The sequence below is a fragment of the Phyllobates terribilis genome, unplaced genomic scaffold, assembly GCF_046119375.1.
Source record: "Phyllobates terribilis strain yellow unplaced genomic scaffold, ASM4611937v1 Scaffold_3__8_contigs__length_932513732, whole genome shotgun sequence".
Lineage (NCBI taxonomy): Eukaryota > Metazoa > Chordata > Amphibia > Anura > Dendrobatidae > Phyllobates > Phyllobates terribilis.
This window is the reverse complement of record NW_027362763.1, coordinates 202,184,685-202,204,769: the sequence shown is the minus strand read 5'-3', so window position 1 is coordinate 202,204,769 and position 20,085 is coordinate 202,184,685. Positions and strand designations below refer to the sequence as shown.

Sequence of the window (20,085 nt, the reverse complement as noted above, 5' to 3'; positions counted from 1 at the left end):
TGTGAGAGAGCCTTCTTAAGTAGTCTTGCCTTTCATTGGACACACCTGCCAAACTAATTAGCACAGGTGTCTGCAATTGCTTACAGTGATATAAAGAGCCCTGACACACATCACCATCAATGAGTTTAACTGACAAACAAACAAATTCTTCCCTTATCACTCCTAAACACTTTTTGCATAATAATTTGGAACGCGGTGTACATGTGCTTTTCCACAAAACACCAGCGGTTCACGTAGTGAATCTTACAGTTCTAACTTGCCAACCGTGGTCTGTATGGAATTGTTCAATAAAGGGCCCAAAATTAAGATAACATAGATGGGAGAGGTCTCTATGAATAGGAATTCCTAAGTATTTGATACCCTGTGAGGGCCAGGCAAAGGGAAAGTTGGACTGGATGGAATCCTATATGGATTTGGGGAGGGAGACATCGAGGGCCTCAGACTTCGCTGCATTGATTTTAAAATTTTACCATGTAACAAAGTGATCTATTTCAGCCATAACAGCAGGGATGGATATATGTGATTGAGTGATATATACTAGGACATCATCAGCAAATAGAGAGCACTTGTACTCGGTGCCTCCCACCTCAATCCACCTAATATAGGGGTTATGGCGAATTGATGAGAGCAGGTGCTCCGTCACTAGGATGTATAAGAGAGGGGACAGAGGACATCCCTGCCTTGTCCCATTGGTGATTGTGAAAGGTGATGAAAATGTTCTGACGCACCCCCTGGGCCTTGGGACACCCGGAGCCGGACCCTTTTTGGTGGATGCAGTATTCGTGGCGGCGACCCAGTTCCGTGGCTCAGGGCGGTCAAACCAGTGGCGGAACTATTTATGTGGTTTTGATGTTTAAATGTCCGACTACGCCACCCGTGGATTGCGGTCAGAGTGAACCGCCGCTACAGGGCAGACCGCTGAGGCTGGTGTTGTGGGTGCAGCAGAGCGTAGCATAACTCCCCACGGGAGGAGTATAGCCTCAGGGCAGTGTATGCGGAAGATGGGGGTGATGGTGCAGGGCAGCAGCAGTAACGACACGGAGTCAGTGATGCAGTCCAGGGCCTTTACTCACAGTTCTTATTATCCAGACCACGTCTGCAGGTAACGGCTGCCCACGTCGTACTGTGCTCACCAGGTGAGGGGCTCAGACAACTCCTAGATAACTTTGGAGCACTTCACAGGACCCCCTTTGTGTGTCCTTTGTCTGGCCTTTCTTACCAACACTTCTGTCCGGCTGCCTCGGGCCTCCTCTTGGTAAACTTGGCGCCAGTTTCCCTGACCCTATGTGGTGCCTTCCTAGCGGGTGTAGCGAGGGGCTGCGCCACATAAAATGTCAGAGCCTCCGGTTTCTAGCTGAGGGTCGTTTCCTGCCTCCACTAGTTCGGGGACCGGTCTCCCCCTTTGGCCTGACCCCTCCACGCAGGTGGATTCGGGCGTGCGGTGGCGACTCGCCCGTCCGCACCCCTGGGATCCCTTCATTCCTCGTTCCTGGAGCCTTCTCCGCTCCTCTTCCTTCCTTCTCCGTCTTCCAGGCCTGGGCCTCTGTTACTAGGCCCGCCTCCGGAGCAGAGCTCATGCAGAGCCCCTGCTCCCTGCCACTTCTGCTCAGACTTCTCTGCACTGAACTAAGATGGTGCCCACCTTTTATACTCCCTTCTCAATGCACCCAGGAACTGCTTCCTCCCTGCTCCTGCACTACAGGGTTCCCCTTCCTCAGTGTTCCCTCCCCCCACTCCGGCCAGGGACAGGGACTGTCGTGCCCATCTCAGGGGCATATTGGTCGCCCTGCCCCACGGCAATGTGGTGTAATGCATGCAGGTGTCGGGTCCTGATCCACACTCCATCCTTACCTGAGAGTGAGATATCACACCTCTGGGTGAGGTGCAATACGTCTGTAGCAACCGAGCCCTCAGGGTGCTACAGTTCCATTTATCTTCAGCCTAGGTGACGTATTGCGATACAGGGCCGTGATTTTGGCTATAAAAGGGTCCCCTAGACCCCTACCCCAAGCTTTTTAAGAGAATCATATATGGCGTGCCAGGAGACTCTATGGAATGCTTTCTCAGCATCCAACGAGAGTATCTAATTACAAATTTTTCACTGCATCTAGCCCAGGAAATACTTTGTGCCTAGTAGCAGTGTCTGCTAGTCAGCGGATTATCCCGGCTGTTAAGCAAGCTACACCACCTGTAGGTTAGACACTTAATTTTTTCAAAGGAAATGCTTCGGGACCATGGGATACTTAGTGAAGAGCATCAGGAGGCACCCCAAGGCATAGGGGCTGGGACTGGCAGTAGGATGCCTTGCGGTGGACAGCCGAGCTCGATCCTTATAAAAGCTTTTTAACTGCAGCAGCTTTAGTGGACGCTACTGGAGCTGGAATTACCGCGGCTGCTGGCATGAGACTTGCCCTCCAATAGATCCTTGTAAATGGATTTAAAGTGTATTCATACAAATTAGAGAGACAATTTAAATTAAAAAGCTTAGAGTTGCCTCCACCACAGGGGGGCTCGCTCGACCCACCAGCGGACAGGCACCAGTATTGGGAGAGGGGGGCTGGCCGTCAGGGTTCACCGCGGCTCTGGCACAAACCCGGCGACACGGAGGTGGCACGGGCAGGAGCGGACTGGCCGTGTCGGCTTCTCACTTTTTGGATTTTAGAAGGGCATGACATGCCTATATCTGTGTCTCCCCCTCCTTTTACTCCTCCACCTCTTTTATTTTCGCATGACTATATGTACTTGTCACTTTTCCATGTGTTAGTTATGTCTTCTGAGCAGTTTGTCAGCTTTTGGACACCTTTGAAGGTGTTTTCTATGTGTTTCTATGTGTTTTTGTTTGCCTGCCATTGGTTTTAACGGTGTTCGAAGGTGTTCGACGAACAGTTCGACGAACAGTTCGGCGAACACACGGGTGTTCGACGAACCGAACCGAACTCGAACACTACGGGGGTGGCTCAACACTAATTATTAGTCCCTATTTTGTGTCCTCTCTTCCTCAAATTCATTAGAAGTTCCTGTCCTGTGTACAGCATCCTCTCCCACTCTTAATTCGTTATAAGGCCTTGTATAGCCATCCTCCTTCACCCTTCAATTCATTAAAAGTCATTTTATAGTGTCCTACAGGAATGGACTGGAATGGAAATTCAGCCATGGCATTTGAAAGTCATGTTGTCCTCAGTCATTTCTGTTGTGGCTGCGGCCAGGTACTATAGGATTACCTATTATTAATTTGGATACAGGTGGGATCTATAGTGGTTGGCCTTGGCTACTGTAGTTTTCACAGAACTGCTGTTTTCCAGCAGCATCTGAGAACTTCCAGCCGGAACAGGTAACAGCTAGTGATGATCAAGAATACTCGCAAGTACTTGGTACTCGCCCGAGCATTTCAGTACTCGAGATGCTCGGAGCTCGCCGAGTACTTGCGAGATGCTCGGGCGGATGCTCGGGTCCCCTCCCTGTGTATATAGCACAAGAGGCTCCATTCCAATTCTGCCTTCTGCTACTGTTAGATATTTCTATACAAAGGCCAAAGGTCTCAGGGGCCAGGAAACTTTTTTTTTTTGGATCTTAATCCTCATTATTTGCTTAAAAAGCAATCCAGAGAACACTGTTTTTCTGCACCATTTGCTTGTTGGCACTGCAGAATACAGCCAGGTCCTTTCCATATTACAGCGCTAGAAATCCATCTATTTAAAACTGTTTTCTCCGTCACACGGATCACATATACGTTTTTAGAAAATACTGCCATTTCTGGCCTCCATTAAACATTTCTTTCAGTGTGTTAGTGAAGCAATTCACACCAGTTTGCTGTTCAAACTAGCTACCTACAGGCCAGGTATTTAAAACACTGTTTTTTCCATCACACGGATCACATATAAGTTCGCTCCAAACTCAGTCATTTGTAGTGAGCGTGGAAGATACTGTCCTCCATTTAAAATGGACAAGGCACGTGGCAAGGGACGGGAAACTGGACGTGATGGTGCATGCAGAGGCTGAGGACAAGACCATGGGCAACCTGAAATTGTGCCTCAACAAACACCCACATCTTCTCGCCCGACCTTCCTGTGCCAATTCCTAGGGGACCGCAGCACACCACTATTGAACCCAGAGCAGTGTCAAAAGGTTGTTGGTTGGATAGTGGATAATGCTTCCAGTCACTTAGCCACCACCACCACCCTGTCTTCCACACGGTCAAGTCTCAATAGCCGTGAGTCTGGACCGGATATTCCTCACCCTGATCCTACTTCCTCCCACCATGTTGAGTCCCCGGAGACAACTGATCCCACACTTGGACACTCCGAAGAGCTGTTCTCTTTTCCATTTATAGATTCGGGCCTCTCGCCCGGTCCACTTGAAGCGGGCAAGAGGAGATCGCATGTAGCGATGCCCAAATATTTGAGCAGCCATGGTCACACGAAGGCGACGGTGGGAAAGTGTCACAAGAGGTGGACGATGATGAGACACAATTGCCAGAAAGTCAGGAGGAGGACCAGGGTGCGGAAGTGGAAGACGAGGTGGTGGCTGACCCAACCTGGCAGGAGGACATGCAGAGCGAGGAGAGCAGCACACAGGGGGAGGGAGGCAGAGCACCCCAACAGGCAGGAAGAAGCAGTGTGGTGGCCGCAGACAGAAGGAAGGCAACCGTTCCCCGTAGCACCAACACAAAGGAAGTTGCCAGTACAACTATTAGGTATTCCCGATTCTGGTTGTTTTTTTAAAGACTCTGCCGATAACCCCAAAAAGGCCATTTGCACCACCTGCCAGGCCAGCATCAGCAGGGGTGGCAAAACGACCAGCCTGACCTCCACCAGCATGATCAGGCACATGGCAGCAAAGCACCCAACTTTATGGGCCGAACCCAAGGGTCCAGGAACAGTGTCTGCGGGTGGCACCATTGCTTCTTCCGCTGTCGTGCATGCAAGTCAATCCCCTGTCCATGGTGCATGCGAAGATGCCTCCTGCCCTGCACCTGTCGTTGCACACTCTCAAGTAGCAGCATCAGGAAGTACGTCCACGTCCTTGTCCCAGCGCAGCGTTCAGTTGTCCATACCCCAGTCCTTGGAACGCAAGCGCAAATATGCAGCCAACGCCCCACAGGCCACACTACTAAATTCTCACATTTCACAACTGCTTGCGCTTGAAATGTTGCCTTTTAGGCTCGTGGAGACGGAAGCATTCCGCAACCTGATGGCGGCGGCCGTCCCTCGGTACTCGGTCCCCAGCTGCCACTATTTCTCCCAGTGTGCTGTCCCCGCATTACACAAGCACGTGTCCCAAAACATTAGCCGTGCCCTCAACAACGCAGTTACCGGGAAAGTCCACCTAACCATGGACACGTGGACAAGTGCTTGTGGGCAGGGATGGTACATCTCGCTGACGGCACACTGGGTTAACATAGTGGAAGCCGGGACCCAGTCGGACCTTGGGATGGAACAAGTCCTCCCGACGCCAAGGATTGCGGGCCCTAGGTCAATCAGGGTTGCAACCTGTAGCTCCTGCACCTCAACCTCCTCAGCCTCCTCCTCTTCAGCCTCCATCTTCGAAATGACCACATCAGTCACAAGCTGGAAGCACTGCAGCACTGCCTTGGCCAAGCGGCAACAGGCTGTGCTGAAGCTAATATGCTTAGGTGACAAACCGCACAATGCTGAAGAGTTGTGGACAGCTCTGAAAGAGCAGGCAGATCTGTGGCTCACACCGCTGAACCTACAGCCAGGCATGGTCGTGTGTGACAATGGCCGGAACCTGGTGGCGGCTCTGAGGCGAGGCGAGCTCACACAAGTACCATGCCTGGCCCATGTGCTTAACCTCGTGGTTCAGCGGTTTCTCAAATCCTACCTGGAGCTGCCGGATCTGCTTGTTAAAGTACGCCGCCTGTGTGCCCATTATAGAAGGTCACCTACAGCTTTCGCCGCCCTTGCCGTGTTTCAGCAGCGTTTGCAGCTTCCGGCTCACAGACTGGTGTGTGATGTCCCCACCCGTTGGAACTCTACACTGCAGATGTTGGGAAGGATTTGTGAGCAGAAGAGGGCAGTTAAGTACCAGCATGAACAAGCCTGTCAGTATTCAGTTCAGACTTCACACAAAAGACCTCAGGAGTGGACATGGATGTCAGACATATGTACCATCCTCCAAAACTTTGAGGACTCCACCAAGATGGTGAGCGGCGATGACGCCATAATTAGCGTCACCATCCCGCTTCTCTGTCTTCTGAAACGCTCTGTGCTCACAATCAAAGATGATGCATTGCAGGCGGAGCACGATGAGATGGAGCAAGGAACCATACAGGGTGATTACACACAGCCCAGCCTCATCTCATCCCAACGTGGATTGGGTGACAATGAGAAAGAGGAGGAGGAGGGGGGACAGGAGCTAGTTTCATGCGCTATAGACGGTACTACCTGCACAGCTGTCATACCGTCTGTTCAGCGTGGATGGCCAGAGGACAGAGAGGAGGAGGAGGAGAGCATGGTCAGTCATCCTCTTGGTGAGGACACGGAAGTCTTGCCTGTTAGTAGTCTGGCACGCATGGCTGAGTTTATGTTATGCTGCCTTTCCCATGACCCTCGCGTTCTCAAAATTTTGGGTGACAGTCATTACTGGTTGGTGACACTTCTATACCCACGCTACAAGGAGAACTTTATATCTCTTATTCCTGAGATGGACAGGTCTACAAAAATGGGGCTGTACCAGAAGGCCCTTGTTGCGGAACTATTAAAAAAATTCCCACCTGAAAACGCTGGCGGCAGAGGGCACACTTTGTTGGACAAACAAGGAGTACAGGCGAGAGAGACAACTTCAATCCAGCAGAGGCAGGGGAACACTGTCAAAGTTCTGGGAGAGTTTTCCCAGCCCCTCCCATCGCACAGCCCTGAGGCGCGGGGGTACTATCACAAGGAGTGAAAAGTTTGGGAAGATGCTGAGGGAGTACCTTGCTGACCGTACCAACGTCCTCCGTGATTCCTCTGTGCCCTATAATTATTGGGTATCCAAGCTGGATTCGTGGAATGAACTGGCTCTCTATGCCTTGGAGGTCCTGGCCTGCCCTGCCGCCAGTATTTTATCAGAGCGGGTTTTTAGTGCCGCTGGTGGAATTATAACTGATAAGCGCATCCGAATGTCAACTGAAAATGCTGACAGGCTGACTCTTATAAAAATGAACAAGGGCTGGATTGGGCCAGACTTCTCAACACCACCGAATGATAGCAGCGTAACAAACTCAAATCCAGTGTCTTTTCTTGGGAGGTGTATTCCCATGCACCTTTTCACACCCAGAAATGGGTATAAGCTTCCTGATTTTGGCTATTTGCTCTCGTTCTCCTCCTTCTCCTCATCCTCCACCACCATATCACCAGGGTGACCGTGGTCCGTGATGCAACACCCACAGATTTTTTTTAAAGGGTGTTTATGATGCCTGTAAAAAAAATTAATTATACAGTATGTTCAATGTATACCCCCCAGGGGTAAATGTTTGTCAGCCCATACACTTAGTGCACGGGCATTACAAGTATAGGAGGCCCGCTCCTTTCTAATGGGAACATTTTTTTTATGAGGCCCTCTGCGTCTCTTCCAAGGGGCATTGGAGTGCCTCCAAATTTTTGGCAACCCTTGCATTCACTGCATAGGCAAACACAATGAGAGACCCACTTCCTAATAATGGGAACATTGTTTTCAGGAGGCCCTCCTCTAAGTCTCTTCAAAGTGGTATTGGGGTGCGTCCAAATTTTGGGCAGCCTTGGCACTCGCTGCATACGAAATAACAGTATAGGAGACCCACTCTTTAGTAATGGGAACAATAAAACATAGCCGGCTGATGGCTCTCTAAGAATAGTGAGGGCCGACTGCTGGCCCTTTAAGAATAGTAAATGCCGCCTGATGGCCCTATAAAAATAGGCTTTGTGTCTCTCAGAGTCCCTCCTTCATAAATGAAACACGATGTGTCTGATGATATCTCACACACCACATGGCCAGATAAGGTTGTACAATGTTAAAATGACATTTCCTGGTGAATGCATTTGTCACGGTTGAAAGCAATGTAAAAGTGAAAAAACGCATCAAAAACGCTATGTGGAGGAGCATTTTTGTTTTTGGTTATTTATTTTACTTTATATACAAGTCATTACCCTGGAAAGGATGTTCCTTAACATATTTCCCAGGAAATTCCACTTTGGTTTTGTTTTGGTATGTTTTATTGTGAGTCCGTAAAAGTGGCATAATACCTCTGACAACGTTGTTGACAGAAGTGACGTGGGAGTCAGAAATGCTTCCAGGGGTCTTCCCCATGCTGTTCTCATGTCATTTGAGCACTGTTCCCATCGATTTGGGCCATTTTAGGCCCTCTGCAGACCGCCGGGGGGAGCCGCCTGAAAAATGCTCGAGTTTCCCATAGACTTAGGGTCGAGCACCCGAGTATTCCAATGTGCTCGACCCGAGCATCGAGCACCCGAGCATTTTAGTGCTCGCTCATCACTAGTAACAGCTGATCGACGAGGTGCCAGTTTCGTACCCCACCGATCAGATATTGATGGCCTATCCTAAGGATATCAATAAAAAAGTAATGGCCAAACCCTTTAAGCATTTAGCAGTTAGTATTTGTAAGTCCAAATGAGTATTGGATACAAAAAAGAGACGTTAATATGAATCTTTCTAATATATTTCCCCTCTTTAGGATCCATTCTTAGTTTTGGCTTAGAAATACTGATGAAAAATACTAACCAAGTGTGCAGCATGTGTGGAGTAGGACATATACAGTTGAAACCAGAAGTTTACATACACTATATAAAAAGACACATATGCATGTTTTTCTCAATATCTGACTTGAAATCAGAATAAACCTTTCCCGTTTTAGGTCAATTAGGATTACCATAATTTTTAATATTTGCCAAATGCCAGAATAATGAGAGAGAGAGAGAGAATGTTTTAAGGCATTTTTATTTCTTACAGCAAAGTCAAAAGTTTACATACATTTCATTAGTATTTGGTACCATTACCCTTAAACTGAATGACTTGAGTCAAAAGTTTGGGATATCCTTCCACAAGCTTCTCACAATAGTTGGTTGGAATTTGGGCCCATTCCTCCTGACAAAACTGGTGTAACTGATCCACGTTTGTAGGTCGCCTTGCTCTCACCTGCCTTTTCAGCTTTGCCCATAAATTTTCAATAGGATTGAGATCAGGGCTTTGTGATGGCCACTCTAAAACATTGACTTTGCTATCCTTAAGCCACTTTGTTACCATTTTGGCAGTATGCTTCAGTGTCCATTTGGAAGACCCATTTCCGCCCAAGCTTTAACTTCATGGCTGATGTCTTGAGATGTTGCTTCAGTATTGCCACATAATCTTTTCTCATGATGACATTTATTTTGTGAAGTGCACCAGTCCCTCCTGAAGCAAAACAACTCCACAACATGATGCTGCCACCTCCATGGTTCACAGTTAGGATGGTGTTCTTAGGCTTCCAAGGTTCTCCCTTTTTCCTCAAAACGTAATGATAGTCATTATACCCAAAAAGTTCAATTTTAGTTTCATCAGACCACAGGACATGTCTCCAAAAATTAAGGTCTTTGTTCCTGTGTGCATTTGCAAACATTAATCTGGCTTTTTTATGTTTCTTTTGGAGTAATGGCTTCTTCCTGGCAGAGTGGCCTTTCAGCCCATGTTGATACAGTACTCGCTTCACTGTGGTTATTGACAGAATCTTACCAGCTTCTGCCATCATCTTCACGAGGTCTTTTGCTGCACGTCGGACCAAAGCATGTTCATCTCTGGAACACAGAGCCCGTCTCCTTCCTGAGCGGTATGATGGCTGGACATTCCTATCTTGTTTGTACTTGTGTATAATTGTTTGTACAGATGAACGAGGCACCTTCAGCTATCTTGAAATTGTACCCAAGGATGAGCCAGACTTGTGCAAGTCCACAATTCTCTTCCTGATATCTTGGCTGATTTCTTTAGACTTTCCCATGATGCTACACAAAGAAGCAGTGTATTTCAGGTGTGCATTAAAATACATCCTCAGATGTTGCCAAAAAACTGTCAGAAGCTTCCAAACACATGACATTATCATATGGGCAGTCCAGACTTGTTTAAAGGCATAGCAATCTTAGTGTATGTAAACGTTTGACTTTGCAGTAAGTAATAAAAATGCCTCTCGCTCTCATTATTCTGGCATTTGGCAAATATTAAAAATGATGGAAATTCTAATTCATCTAAAACAGGAAAGGTTTATTCTGATTTCATGTCAGATATTGAGAAAAACATGTATATGTGTCTTTTTATATAGTGTATGTAAACTTCTGGTTTCAACTGTGCCTCCTATATTGTAGCACAGTTTTATCCATAGAAGACTGTTTGCTGCTGGCAGGTTCAGTATAAACCTTCACATCTCCGTTATTGAATTCATTCCGCAGAGTTAAATATAAGTGCAATTTGATATAATTGCTACTAGTAAAATCCAGCTGCCTGGTGCTATAGTACGAATTTGTCATGCGTTTCTACCACCCCCTCCCTTCTCAGCTGTGGTTACAATAAGGAAGTCCCCATGTTACTGTTTCCTTTGCATCTCTGTGTTTAAAACAGGAAACAATGTAACACAGAGAACAAGAGAACTTAGGGAGAACATTTGGGCTCCTGAACAAGTGCAGAATTTGATCCTGACTGCAGAGAGGACAAGCAGGGGGGCGGCCTATGGAAATACTGCATTGACACTTCCTGAGATGTCTTTAAGCTGGTACCATGGGTACATCACTCGCTCCAAAGCTGAAGATCTGCTGTCACAAGCTGGCAAGGATGGCAGTTTCCTTGTACGAGATAGTGAATCTGTGTGCCGGGCATATGCTCTTTGTGTGCTGTAAGTGACATGCTACTTATTGCTATTATTGTTATATTGCCCTTCACTTGTAAGCTGCAAGACGTGTTTTCTGAATTCATTCAGTGCTGCAACTATAAACACTTTAGAGTATTTTTTATATGCAGAACATTTATTGCAGAAATTTCTGCTACGTAGGGCTTGTTCAGATGTTGCAGTTTTGGCCTCTATTTTTACTTCGCATTTCTGCTGCGGAAATAGTGCAGCGTTTTACAGTACCAGCAAAGTGAATGAGCTTTCTGAAATCTCATGCACACGCTACTTAGTTATTTATTGAAGATTTCAACCTTCTTTCAACGCTTTTAGTGTATTTTCCGCAGTGTTTTTTCCTGCCAGCACCATGACTTTTGCAGCTGAAAAATCTGCAAATACTAAACGTGCACCCATAGCCTTAGTATCTGGCCCACACATATGAATGGAGTTGTTTCTGAAGCATGTGCATGGATTCTGCAAGTCCCATGTAGATGAATGGAACAGCAGCAGGAATCATTGCAATTATTTGCCATGTGTGAATATATCCTAATACTTTAAAAATATGTATTTGGATAATTTATTTCTATCGAGATCAGTTTAGTAATTTCTTAATCCCATATAATGAGAAAACTGGGTGATTTCATCCTGGGTACATTACTGCGGATTATAATACTGCTATATCAATATTGGGAAATAAATTCTAATAAAATTGGGTGACATCCAATATGCCACCATTACGTCTCCAGATTTCTATATATGTACTTCACGCCATCTATTACATGTCAGTCCGAGATGCAAATCAATCTAGTAGAATGGGAAGTAGAATTGCTCTTTCAGAAGCTTAGGAAAGTTTGGTGACAGCCCAAGAGGAAGATGCTGCTTCAAACATATTGGTTCCAAATTTTAGTTATTAGTAAATAATATAAAGAACGGAAAGCTTAACAACTTGACAGAATGGAAAGTCTCAAGGATTTGTATCCATAGAATATCTATACATGCCTTATATAAAACAATTAAGCTGGTAATAATGAAAGTGTTGGAAAATCAGTAAAAAGTTATTCCGAAGATTTTTTGGTAATAATAATAGGCGTGTTCATTGACAAAAGATTTCTGACTATCCATTACACTGAGATAATCGACAGTGATATTCTGTGTCCACATCACATGATTCCTCTGTAACTAGATGTCTGCTATTATTTTATTTATCCAGGTAGATTTCACAAACTTATATTTTGTCTAAATTTCTGTTTTGGCACCAACCAGAATACAAGAAATATAAGTTAAACCCCATTCACAAGTCGTGTTTTTCCATTAGTGTCTGTGGGCATGTTCAGGTCTCTTTTTTTTGTTGGAGACCACAAAATCCCTAAAGACATGGCCTTTTTTTTATTCAATTTGCAGATTAAAATTGCTCATTCAGGTCAATGAATTCATGACAACACATGAATCCCATCCATGTTGTATCTGGGTGCTGTCTGTTTTTTACTGTCTAAATGGTAGATTTTGTGGAACTTTTTTGTTTCTCTTTTTGCATACCAGAAAAATCAGTGTCACCCTCATGGTAAAATGGAGACAGACAAAAAAAATGTATGAAAATCAGAAGAAAAAAACAGAAATTCGATCAGTTTATCTTCTACGCAGATATAAAGACACATAAATGAGGCCTAAGGGGTAAACTACAGACAGCAAATCTGCCCAACATTTTTAGGCGTATTCCTATCACAGAAGGTTGTGCCATGTTTTTGCACATAAGTCAGATAATCTTCATCTCTCATGCCAAAATACTCCTCCTGTGCTCCTGAAGATTGACAGTTCGGATGAGCGGCAGGGTTGAGCCTCTCCCTTGGTTGCTCTCTCCCATGCTATCAGGGGCAGATATGTCTCTGCAGCATTGGAGAAGTATTGGGGAACTGAAGCTGGCCAGATTCACTTATCCGGCTTCAGAGTGGGGCATGTAGGCTCTAAACCCTAACTTTTCATTGATAACTTAGGGGCATTCTGCAGATAACAAGACCCCAGTCTACACTTAGATGTTCTTATACTGCCCTGGGCTTTACCTATGTACCAGATCCTGTGTGGTTAATATTAACTGCTGGAACATCACAACCCACTGGCATACACGTTTCCTCAGCAGTAACATACATGCAGAACAGTTTTACCTCCTTTTGAGGAGTATGAGAAGGAAGAGGGCACTAGGCCTAACTTTAGATAGTCTTTGACCATGTGCTTTGCCCAATGTTGCTTCGGTGTACCTCAGTGGACTGAAAAAGTACCACCCTAGCGGCCTTTTTTTAAAAATATTTTTTAATTATTTTTACATTTTTAATCTTTCACCTTAAGGATCTTAAACCTGCAATTGCTTGATCACCTATACAATAAACTGCTATACTGTGATGGTGCTGTAAATGGGCAGGCATGGGGGCCTTCAGTAGACCACAAGCTGCTGTGAGAACCCATCAGCACCCCACCATCATGTTGTGGGAAGGGGGAAGATGGAGAACTGGACACTCCCATTATCTCAAATTACTTACCACTTAAAAGGAACAGCGATATATGCCGCTTGATCCGCGGACAGCTTGTATCAGACACTGGCTGCATGATTTCAGCCATATATCGGACAGGCGGCTTCTCCCCTCCTACTACATTGGAGTGACAGGTCTTTCCACGCATTAGTGTATAGGCAGAGATCTGTCACTCTAGGGCAGCTGGTGGGGAGAAGCCTCAGCGGACCCACCTGTCCCACTAGTTTTCTGTGCGGCTCGGTCCCTAGCGGCTATTAAAGTATGTTTTTCTATGAAATGCTGTAATGTTTTATACATGGCTGATACATGCTGCTATGGATCAGGCGGCATTTATAAGCTGTCCGGTTTCCTTTAAATACTGACATCACAATTCAATCACAGGCAATGAGGCCCCCTCACACATTAGTCTAATGTCGGCCGCACCTGCCTTTATCGATGGGTTCAGCCAACAGTCTAAAGTACAGGGGGCGCCAGCTGACTGATGGTCAGGGGAGATGTCGATCATGCATTTCTGATTTCGGATTTGCAATTACATTGTTCTCTCAGAGATATTCCACTCGTCGACAGCTTTCTCATAGAGAACAGAGGAGCGCTCAACTGAACAAGCGCTCCTGTGTACGGGAGATTTGGCTGAGATGGCTGTCGGCGGCACGATTGGCTGAAGCATAGTTCGACTGACAGCCATCGAATGTGTATGGCCATCTTTATTCTTGGGCGCGAACAGTATATCACAGCCAGCACCCATGATATGTAGAGTAGGCTTATCTCCTGAGTCTGCTCCATTTAGTCCATGTCGCCAAGGGGTTAATTTATTTAAGGGGTTGTTTCTTAAAGAAATCTCCTTCTGATAAGCCACAGTAGTAGACTGTATACAGCGGAGGATTGCTATGCAAGAGCACCTCCAGCTTTGTCAGACTCAGTCTGGGTATATAATATATGGTCGACTATTGCTCCATTTCTCCTGCAGTGAGAAAAAGCCAATAATAAGCTTTATTATGAGCCCCCTTTATTTATTTTTTTACATAGCACCTTTTGGAGAATTCTGGAGGGTACAAAACTAATTCTAAACTCTACATAAAGTTTGACCATCAACATTATAGCTCTTATTTCTCCAGTTTACTTCATCTGAGCGCACATGAATAGAAAGATCAGAAACAAGCATTGTGCATAAATCTAGCACAAATATATTGAAGAACGCCTCCAGGGTCGGATGGGTTAAAATGACTGGTGTATCTTCTAAGGAGCTAGGGTGAATGGGAGGAAACTCCAGAGTGAGGGCATATACTATGGATATTGTGTGACGGTACAACCTGTGATTTCAGATTCCAGAAGTGCGTCTATACATACAGGATTTTACAGAACAGTGAGAACCAGCTTTCAGTGCAGGTAAGAGACATTCACATAAATAAATGTATTTTATGTAAAAATCCTTATCTAATTCTATTCTCAAATAACATTTGTTTAAAAGAATTCTCTAGAAAAACAGATATAATGTGTTATGGCAAGTGTCTGATCAATGGCATGGTATATACAGTAACACAGTAGTGTTTTTTGAGTATCTCTTGTCATGCACCTCCTATTTACCCCCTACAGTAAGCATATCACAGACTATGTGTTCTTGCCATAAGTATATATTTTACCTGGTATAAATGCCGCTGTTCTCCAGATTCTGGCATTGTTTTCCTTTTTTTCTACACTCTCCATTCCTGAGATATGGCCCTCTCTATCCTGTATATTAATCTAGACTTGATAGCCAAGTGGGCGTGATCCTCAACTCTGCCCTGTGGGAGTCGTCTTGAGGTCCATGCCCAGTTGGCTAATAAGACTAGAACTACAAACAGGGAAGATGGGGCCATATCTCAGGAATGGAGAGGAGCAGGAAGAAAAGAAAAACAACGCCAGATTCTAGAGAACAGCGGCATTTAAAACAGACAAAAAGTACATATTTATGGCAAGTGACAGGTCCTATTTAAGAAACCCTTAGATATTACACTATTCGTTGTCTGAATGCTAACTTTGTGTCATTGTCAACCTGTACATCTGGTCACTCATGTGTCACTTTGTCCCTTTAGATTCTAAAATTAAATGAAAAGGCAAGCAGGTCACATGCAGTCATCCCGTGTGCTATCAGAGAAAACACATTGATCAAACTACATGAAATGGTTCATTTGATCCCAGTAATCTCCCCTTTGTAGCGTCCATGCCAATATGGGTTACGCTCATTAAAAGTTGCTGGTGAATGACGAAGGTTTTGAATGCAGTGATTTGATTTTGTCCCAAATCTTGTTTAGATGTTGGCTGGCACCTTCTATAGTTTTATGAGTTACTCTATGATCATTTCTATCCTCTCCAGTACAACACTGGTCTAGTGCAGCTGATATCCCGAGGACCCAGCTCTCCCAGTTTCTAAAGTTTACAATTGGAGCACTGGATCAGGGTTATGGTCACGGTTTGGATATGTGCCTTTAGGTGTAAGGTGGATGCCAATAAGCCTCTCTGCCATCACAGCTAGGTTATATTAATTAAAGGGGCTGTCCAGACTTGGAGTACAAGTCTGCAGTCACTCTATGTCACTGTAGACTGTGTATCCTCACAGTGCGCGCTGTCAGGATTCTCTGCTGCTGGCGTTGGGAGCTGATGGACGTGTGACCGAAAGTATGCGACTTGCATACGTTATGTCATGTGCCGACTAGATGTGTGCGGCCTCTCTCAATACAAGTGCAGTGAGTGAGGCTGGATACGTCTAGTTGGAATGTGGCCGGAAGTATGTAAATTGTTTAGTTGTGGTCACATGACCACCTGCTCTCAGCCCTGGCACCAGAGAATCCTCAAAGCCTGCTGTCATAGAGTGACTGCAGACTTGTACCCCAAGGTCAAACAACCCTTTAAGGACTGTGTTAAATATGATGTATTGAAATGTTACAGTGAATTTGTCGGATTTTACAATATAAACTGCAAACATTATTAAATAAATTTCTTAATGTGCCCATACATCTTAGATATCTGTCGACCAACTCCACCATACATAAGAACACTCTGCTCAGCTGAGCATTCACTGGTTCTCTATGGGAAATGCAGACTAAGCTGCTGTCAGACTCTCCTAGCAGTAATTTATCTATCTGTAGAACGAAAGGATCGGGCATCTCAATTCAAACTGTTCAATTTCTTTAACAGTTGGGATGCTCACATAGAGACCTAGTGAGGCTGATGTACTAACTTTGAAAATCCATGTTAGAATGACTATCAAACACTTTTTGAAAGTTTTTCTGCCTGAAAATAAAATGAGCATTTTATGCGTCCAGCTAACACAAGAGGACAGAGGCGGCCAGGGAAAGGGTACAATGCACCTAAAGGTGGTACTATAGTATAATTTTTTTTTTATTGTAAAGTCTATTTAGTTCAGGTGGGATCCAAATGCAAGACCAAAGATCTGTACCTACCAGCAAATATAGTAATACTTTCAGCAATGTGCTCTCTAATAGCAGATTTAAATGTCTTTGCAAGATAGAACAATATACTGCTTTCCCTTTGTCCTGGATACAATGCCCAATATATTCATATTACAAAACTGGCTAAGAAAACTGCAAACATGAATGCAAGGTTGTAAAAAATAAGTCCAAAGCCTTCCAAACTAGGAATGATGATAGCGGGATCTATTTCTGCAGTTGATCTAGCAGTGCCTGTTGTGTACTGCGCCTTCTGATCCCGTCACGTGTCATTCCATGAAGCTCGGCTGTTTTGTAAATATGGCTGTTCAGCACACAGGACACCATTACCACATATCATTACCGGGATCTTGGCTTAGCTCACTGCGAACAAAGTTGAAATGAGCTTAATAGGTTCTGACTCACCCATGTCAATTGTCAGTAAATACGATATATTCATAAGCCTCTGTGTTAAATAATCATTGTACATTTCCTAGAATGTTTCACCATTCTGACTTTGCATTAAATGCTTTAATCTAAATTAAAATCAGTTTTCTTTCCTAAAAAATGTTGTATGAACAGACTTGCTAGAATACACCTATAATGTACGGGTGTACAACATGGAACTATCCAAGCAAAAAAAAACAGTCTTAGCAGCTGTAAGTTTTTAAAAGAGTCTCCCTTGCTGTAAACATTTGTATTCCTTCTATGTCGCCATTGTGACATTCCTCTATTATTCTTCCTGTTAGGCCAAGATCACACCACCATATTTTCTCTCATCCGAGAGAATCTGACCAATTACGCTACTCACACTCTGATCAGAGTTTGATCAGAGTGCGGTCCCATTTTCTCAGATGAGGAGAAGATGGAAAAAAAAAAGTCTCCATCTTCTTAATTTTAAGCATAAATTGACCACTAGGATCATATCCCTATAGGTATTTATACATCAGGATAATGTCAGAATGGAAGATAGATCAAAATTAAGAAAAAAAAGTTTTAACGAACAAAAAGTAAGATATAATAAACTATTAGTACAAAAAAAAACATAAAAACAGTATACATGCAAGTTTCCAATGGCAACAAATATATCAGGGGTGGGCCAAGAAAGGCACCACAGATGGACACCCACATAAGGAAAGGGCATATACATCGCTCATTCAAAGTAATCAATAGGACCTAATGATAGATATTAAGGTGCATAGTGCTACTCCTATAAGAAAACGTCCCATATTAAAAATAACCTTGCCCCAACTACTCACATGTGTAAGTCGATCTGTGGCTCCCTACGCGCGTTTCGCGCGTTTCGGCCACGTGCCTTCTTCCGGGGGGGGTGACTTACTTGGCCCACCACTGATATATTTGTTGCCATTGGAAATTTGCATGTCTATTGTTTTTATGTTTTTTTTTTGTGCTAATAAAGTTTATTATATATCTTCCTTTTTGTTCATTAAAATGTATTTTTCCTTAATTTTGATCTATCATCTTCATTTTGAGAGTCTGTGAAAATTGGACTGCACTCAGTTGTCATCCGAGTGCAGTCTGATGTTTTTCAATCACTCATTGACTTGTATGGCCAAGTGCGATCCGAATATCAGATGCAAATCGTGCATGCTGCGATTATTTCCTCGGACATGTGTACAGCCCCATAGAATAATATTGGCCCGAGTGCGATCCGATGTTACAGATAAACTTATTATCTGGGTGTTACATTTCCTTTTATTAATAGGGTGTTTTTACATATACTGACATTTTCACACTCCTACATTGCCAGGGGGAAATACAGAGGAACAGCAGAGTTCTAACATAAGATGTTCCAGAATGAATATTATATGGGGAATGCAAATAGTTACTAAAAAAAGAGATCAAGACATTTGAGAGGTCTGAAAATCTGTAATATTCAAGGACTGGTGAATTGTTAGTTGATTTCATTTCACCTGATAATTTTATGAGTGTGATATTAAAATGGATCTGTCACCAGAATTTACAATACAAATTGTATACAATATTCGATTAATCTAATGCCAATCCTTTACTAATGGCTGTATAAAAACTTTTTGAAAGTTTAAACTCAATTTCCTGATTGACAGCTCCTCAATGTCCTTCCTCCTTGCTGCTGCTAAAATCTCACACTGCCCAGTACAAGCTGCAGCTGTCAGCCACGCTGGGTAGGTGGAGACCCAATACATTTGGACTCATGAGCTCTCTCACTTTTTATCTGGACTCATGAATTGAGCATTTTAATATAAGGATTTTACAACCATTCTGATATGGATTTGTAAAGTAAGTATACCAGCTTCTTCAGGTCTGATAGATCTATTTATTTATTTAACTTGCTTATATAGCAACTACATATTCCACAGCGCTTTACAGGGGCTCACAATCTACATTCCCTATCAGTATGTCTTTGGAGTATGAGCAGAAACCAGAGAACCGGGAGGAAACCCATACAAACATGACGAGAACATACAAACTCCTTGCAGATCTTGTCCTTGGAGGGATTTTAAACCAGGACCCCAATGCTGCTGGCCACAGTGCTAACCACAGAGACATTTAATAATAGATACAGTTTACATTGTAAAATCTGGTGGCTGATCTGCTTTTAATAGGATTTTACATCCAAGTCTCCTCCATCTACGGCAACAATTCTCTATTTCTGACAATTCCTACATCTGATCTGCTGTAAAGGACCTTTAACTACTGTCACAATGGCTCCCGAAATGACAAACCACTATTGTCTTCATAGTGGCACTGTTGTGCAGTGTTGGATTAGTAAAACATTTCCTATCATTAGCCAGAATCAGACCAGTTTCAACCAACCATATTGGTCCAATTTTCATCTGGGCTTGGTTCAGTAGAACCACTTGTTATCATTGTTGCAGTTGTGCCCATATTATGCCCATCTGAAGCTGGCCTTATGCAATTACATTGTTATTAACAAGACCTACAAGAAACAAAATGATTATAAACCCTTCTGTAACTAAATGAATAAAAAAGCAAAAGTGCATTTAAATAACATAGGTTTCGTAGTAAACACTGCATAAAAGCCATCCCACCATCGGCAAGGTGACCCTGTTCGGGAAGGTCCTAATATTAAAAACTTTACAATTTGTTATTGACAACCTATCTGAAATTAAAGTGTTCTCAAACAAAAAAATAAAGCTCATGTGTTGCAGCTATTTGCATTCATTTTCTTGTAAACTCGGCTGATTGTGCTCCTACTTCTGCTTTCATATTTTGGGACAGTAGTGTCTGAAACCAGTATTGTGAGCTATGAAGAGGAGCTCAGGACTATTTT

General features: G+C 44.0%; 1 protein-coding gene and 1 long non-coding RNA gene across 3 annotated transcripts in view; one reads left to right on the top strand and one right to left on the bottom strand.

Annotated features, from left to right (window-relative positions):
* LOC141259057 (uncharacterized) overlaps window positions 1-20,085 on the bottom strand; it is a 157,903-nt gene that overhangs the window by 121,669 nt on the left and 16,149 nt on the right. The gene's annotated exons all lie outside the window — the stretch shown is intronic.
* The window catches only part of INPP5D (inositol polyphosphate-5-phosphatase D), a 171,584-nt gene continuing 162,011 nt past the window's right edge, over window positions 10,513-20,085 (top strand). Inside the window, exons 1-2 of one of the 2 annotated variants that reach the window (XM_073674490.1) lie at window positions 10,513-10,852; window positions 14,688-14,751. In XM_073674490.1, coding sequence (XP_073530591.1) covers window positions 10,719-10,852; window positions 14,688-14,751 — 198 coding nt within the window. In that variant the 5' untranslated portion in view covers window positions 10,513-10,718. The remainder of the gene's footprint in view (window positions 10,853-14,687; window positions 14,752-20,085) is intronic. The other variant, XM_073674489.1, reaches the window with a different exon arrangement.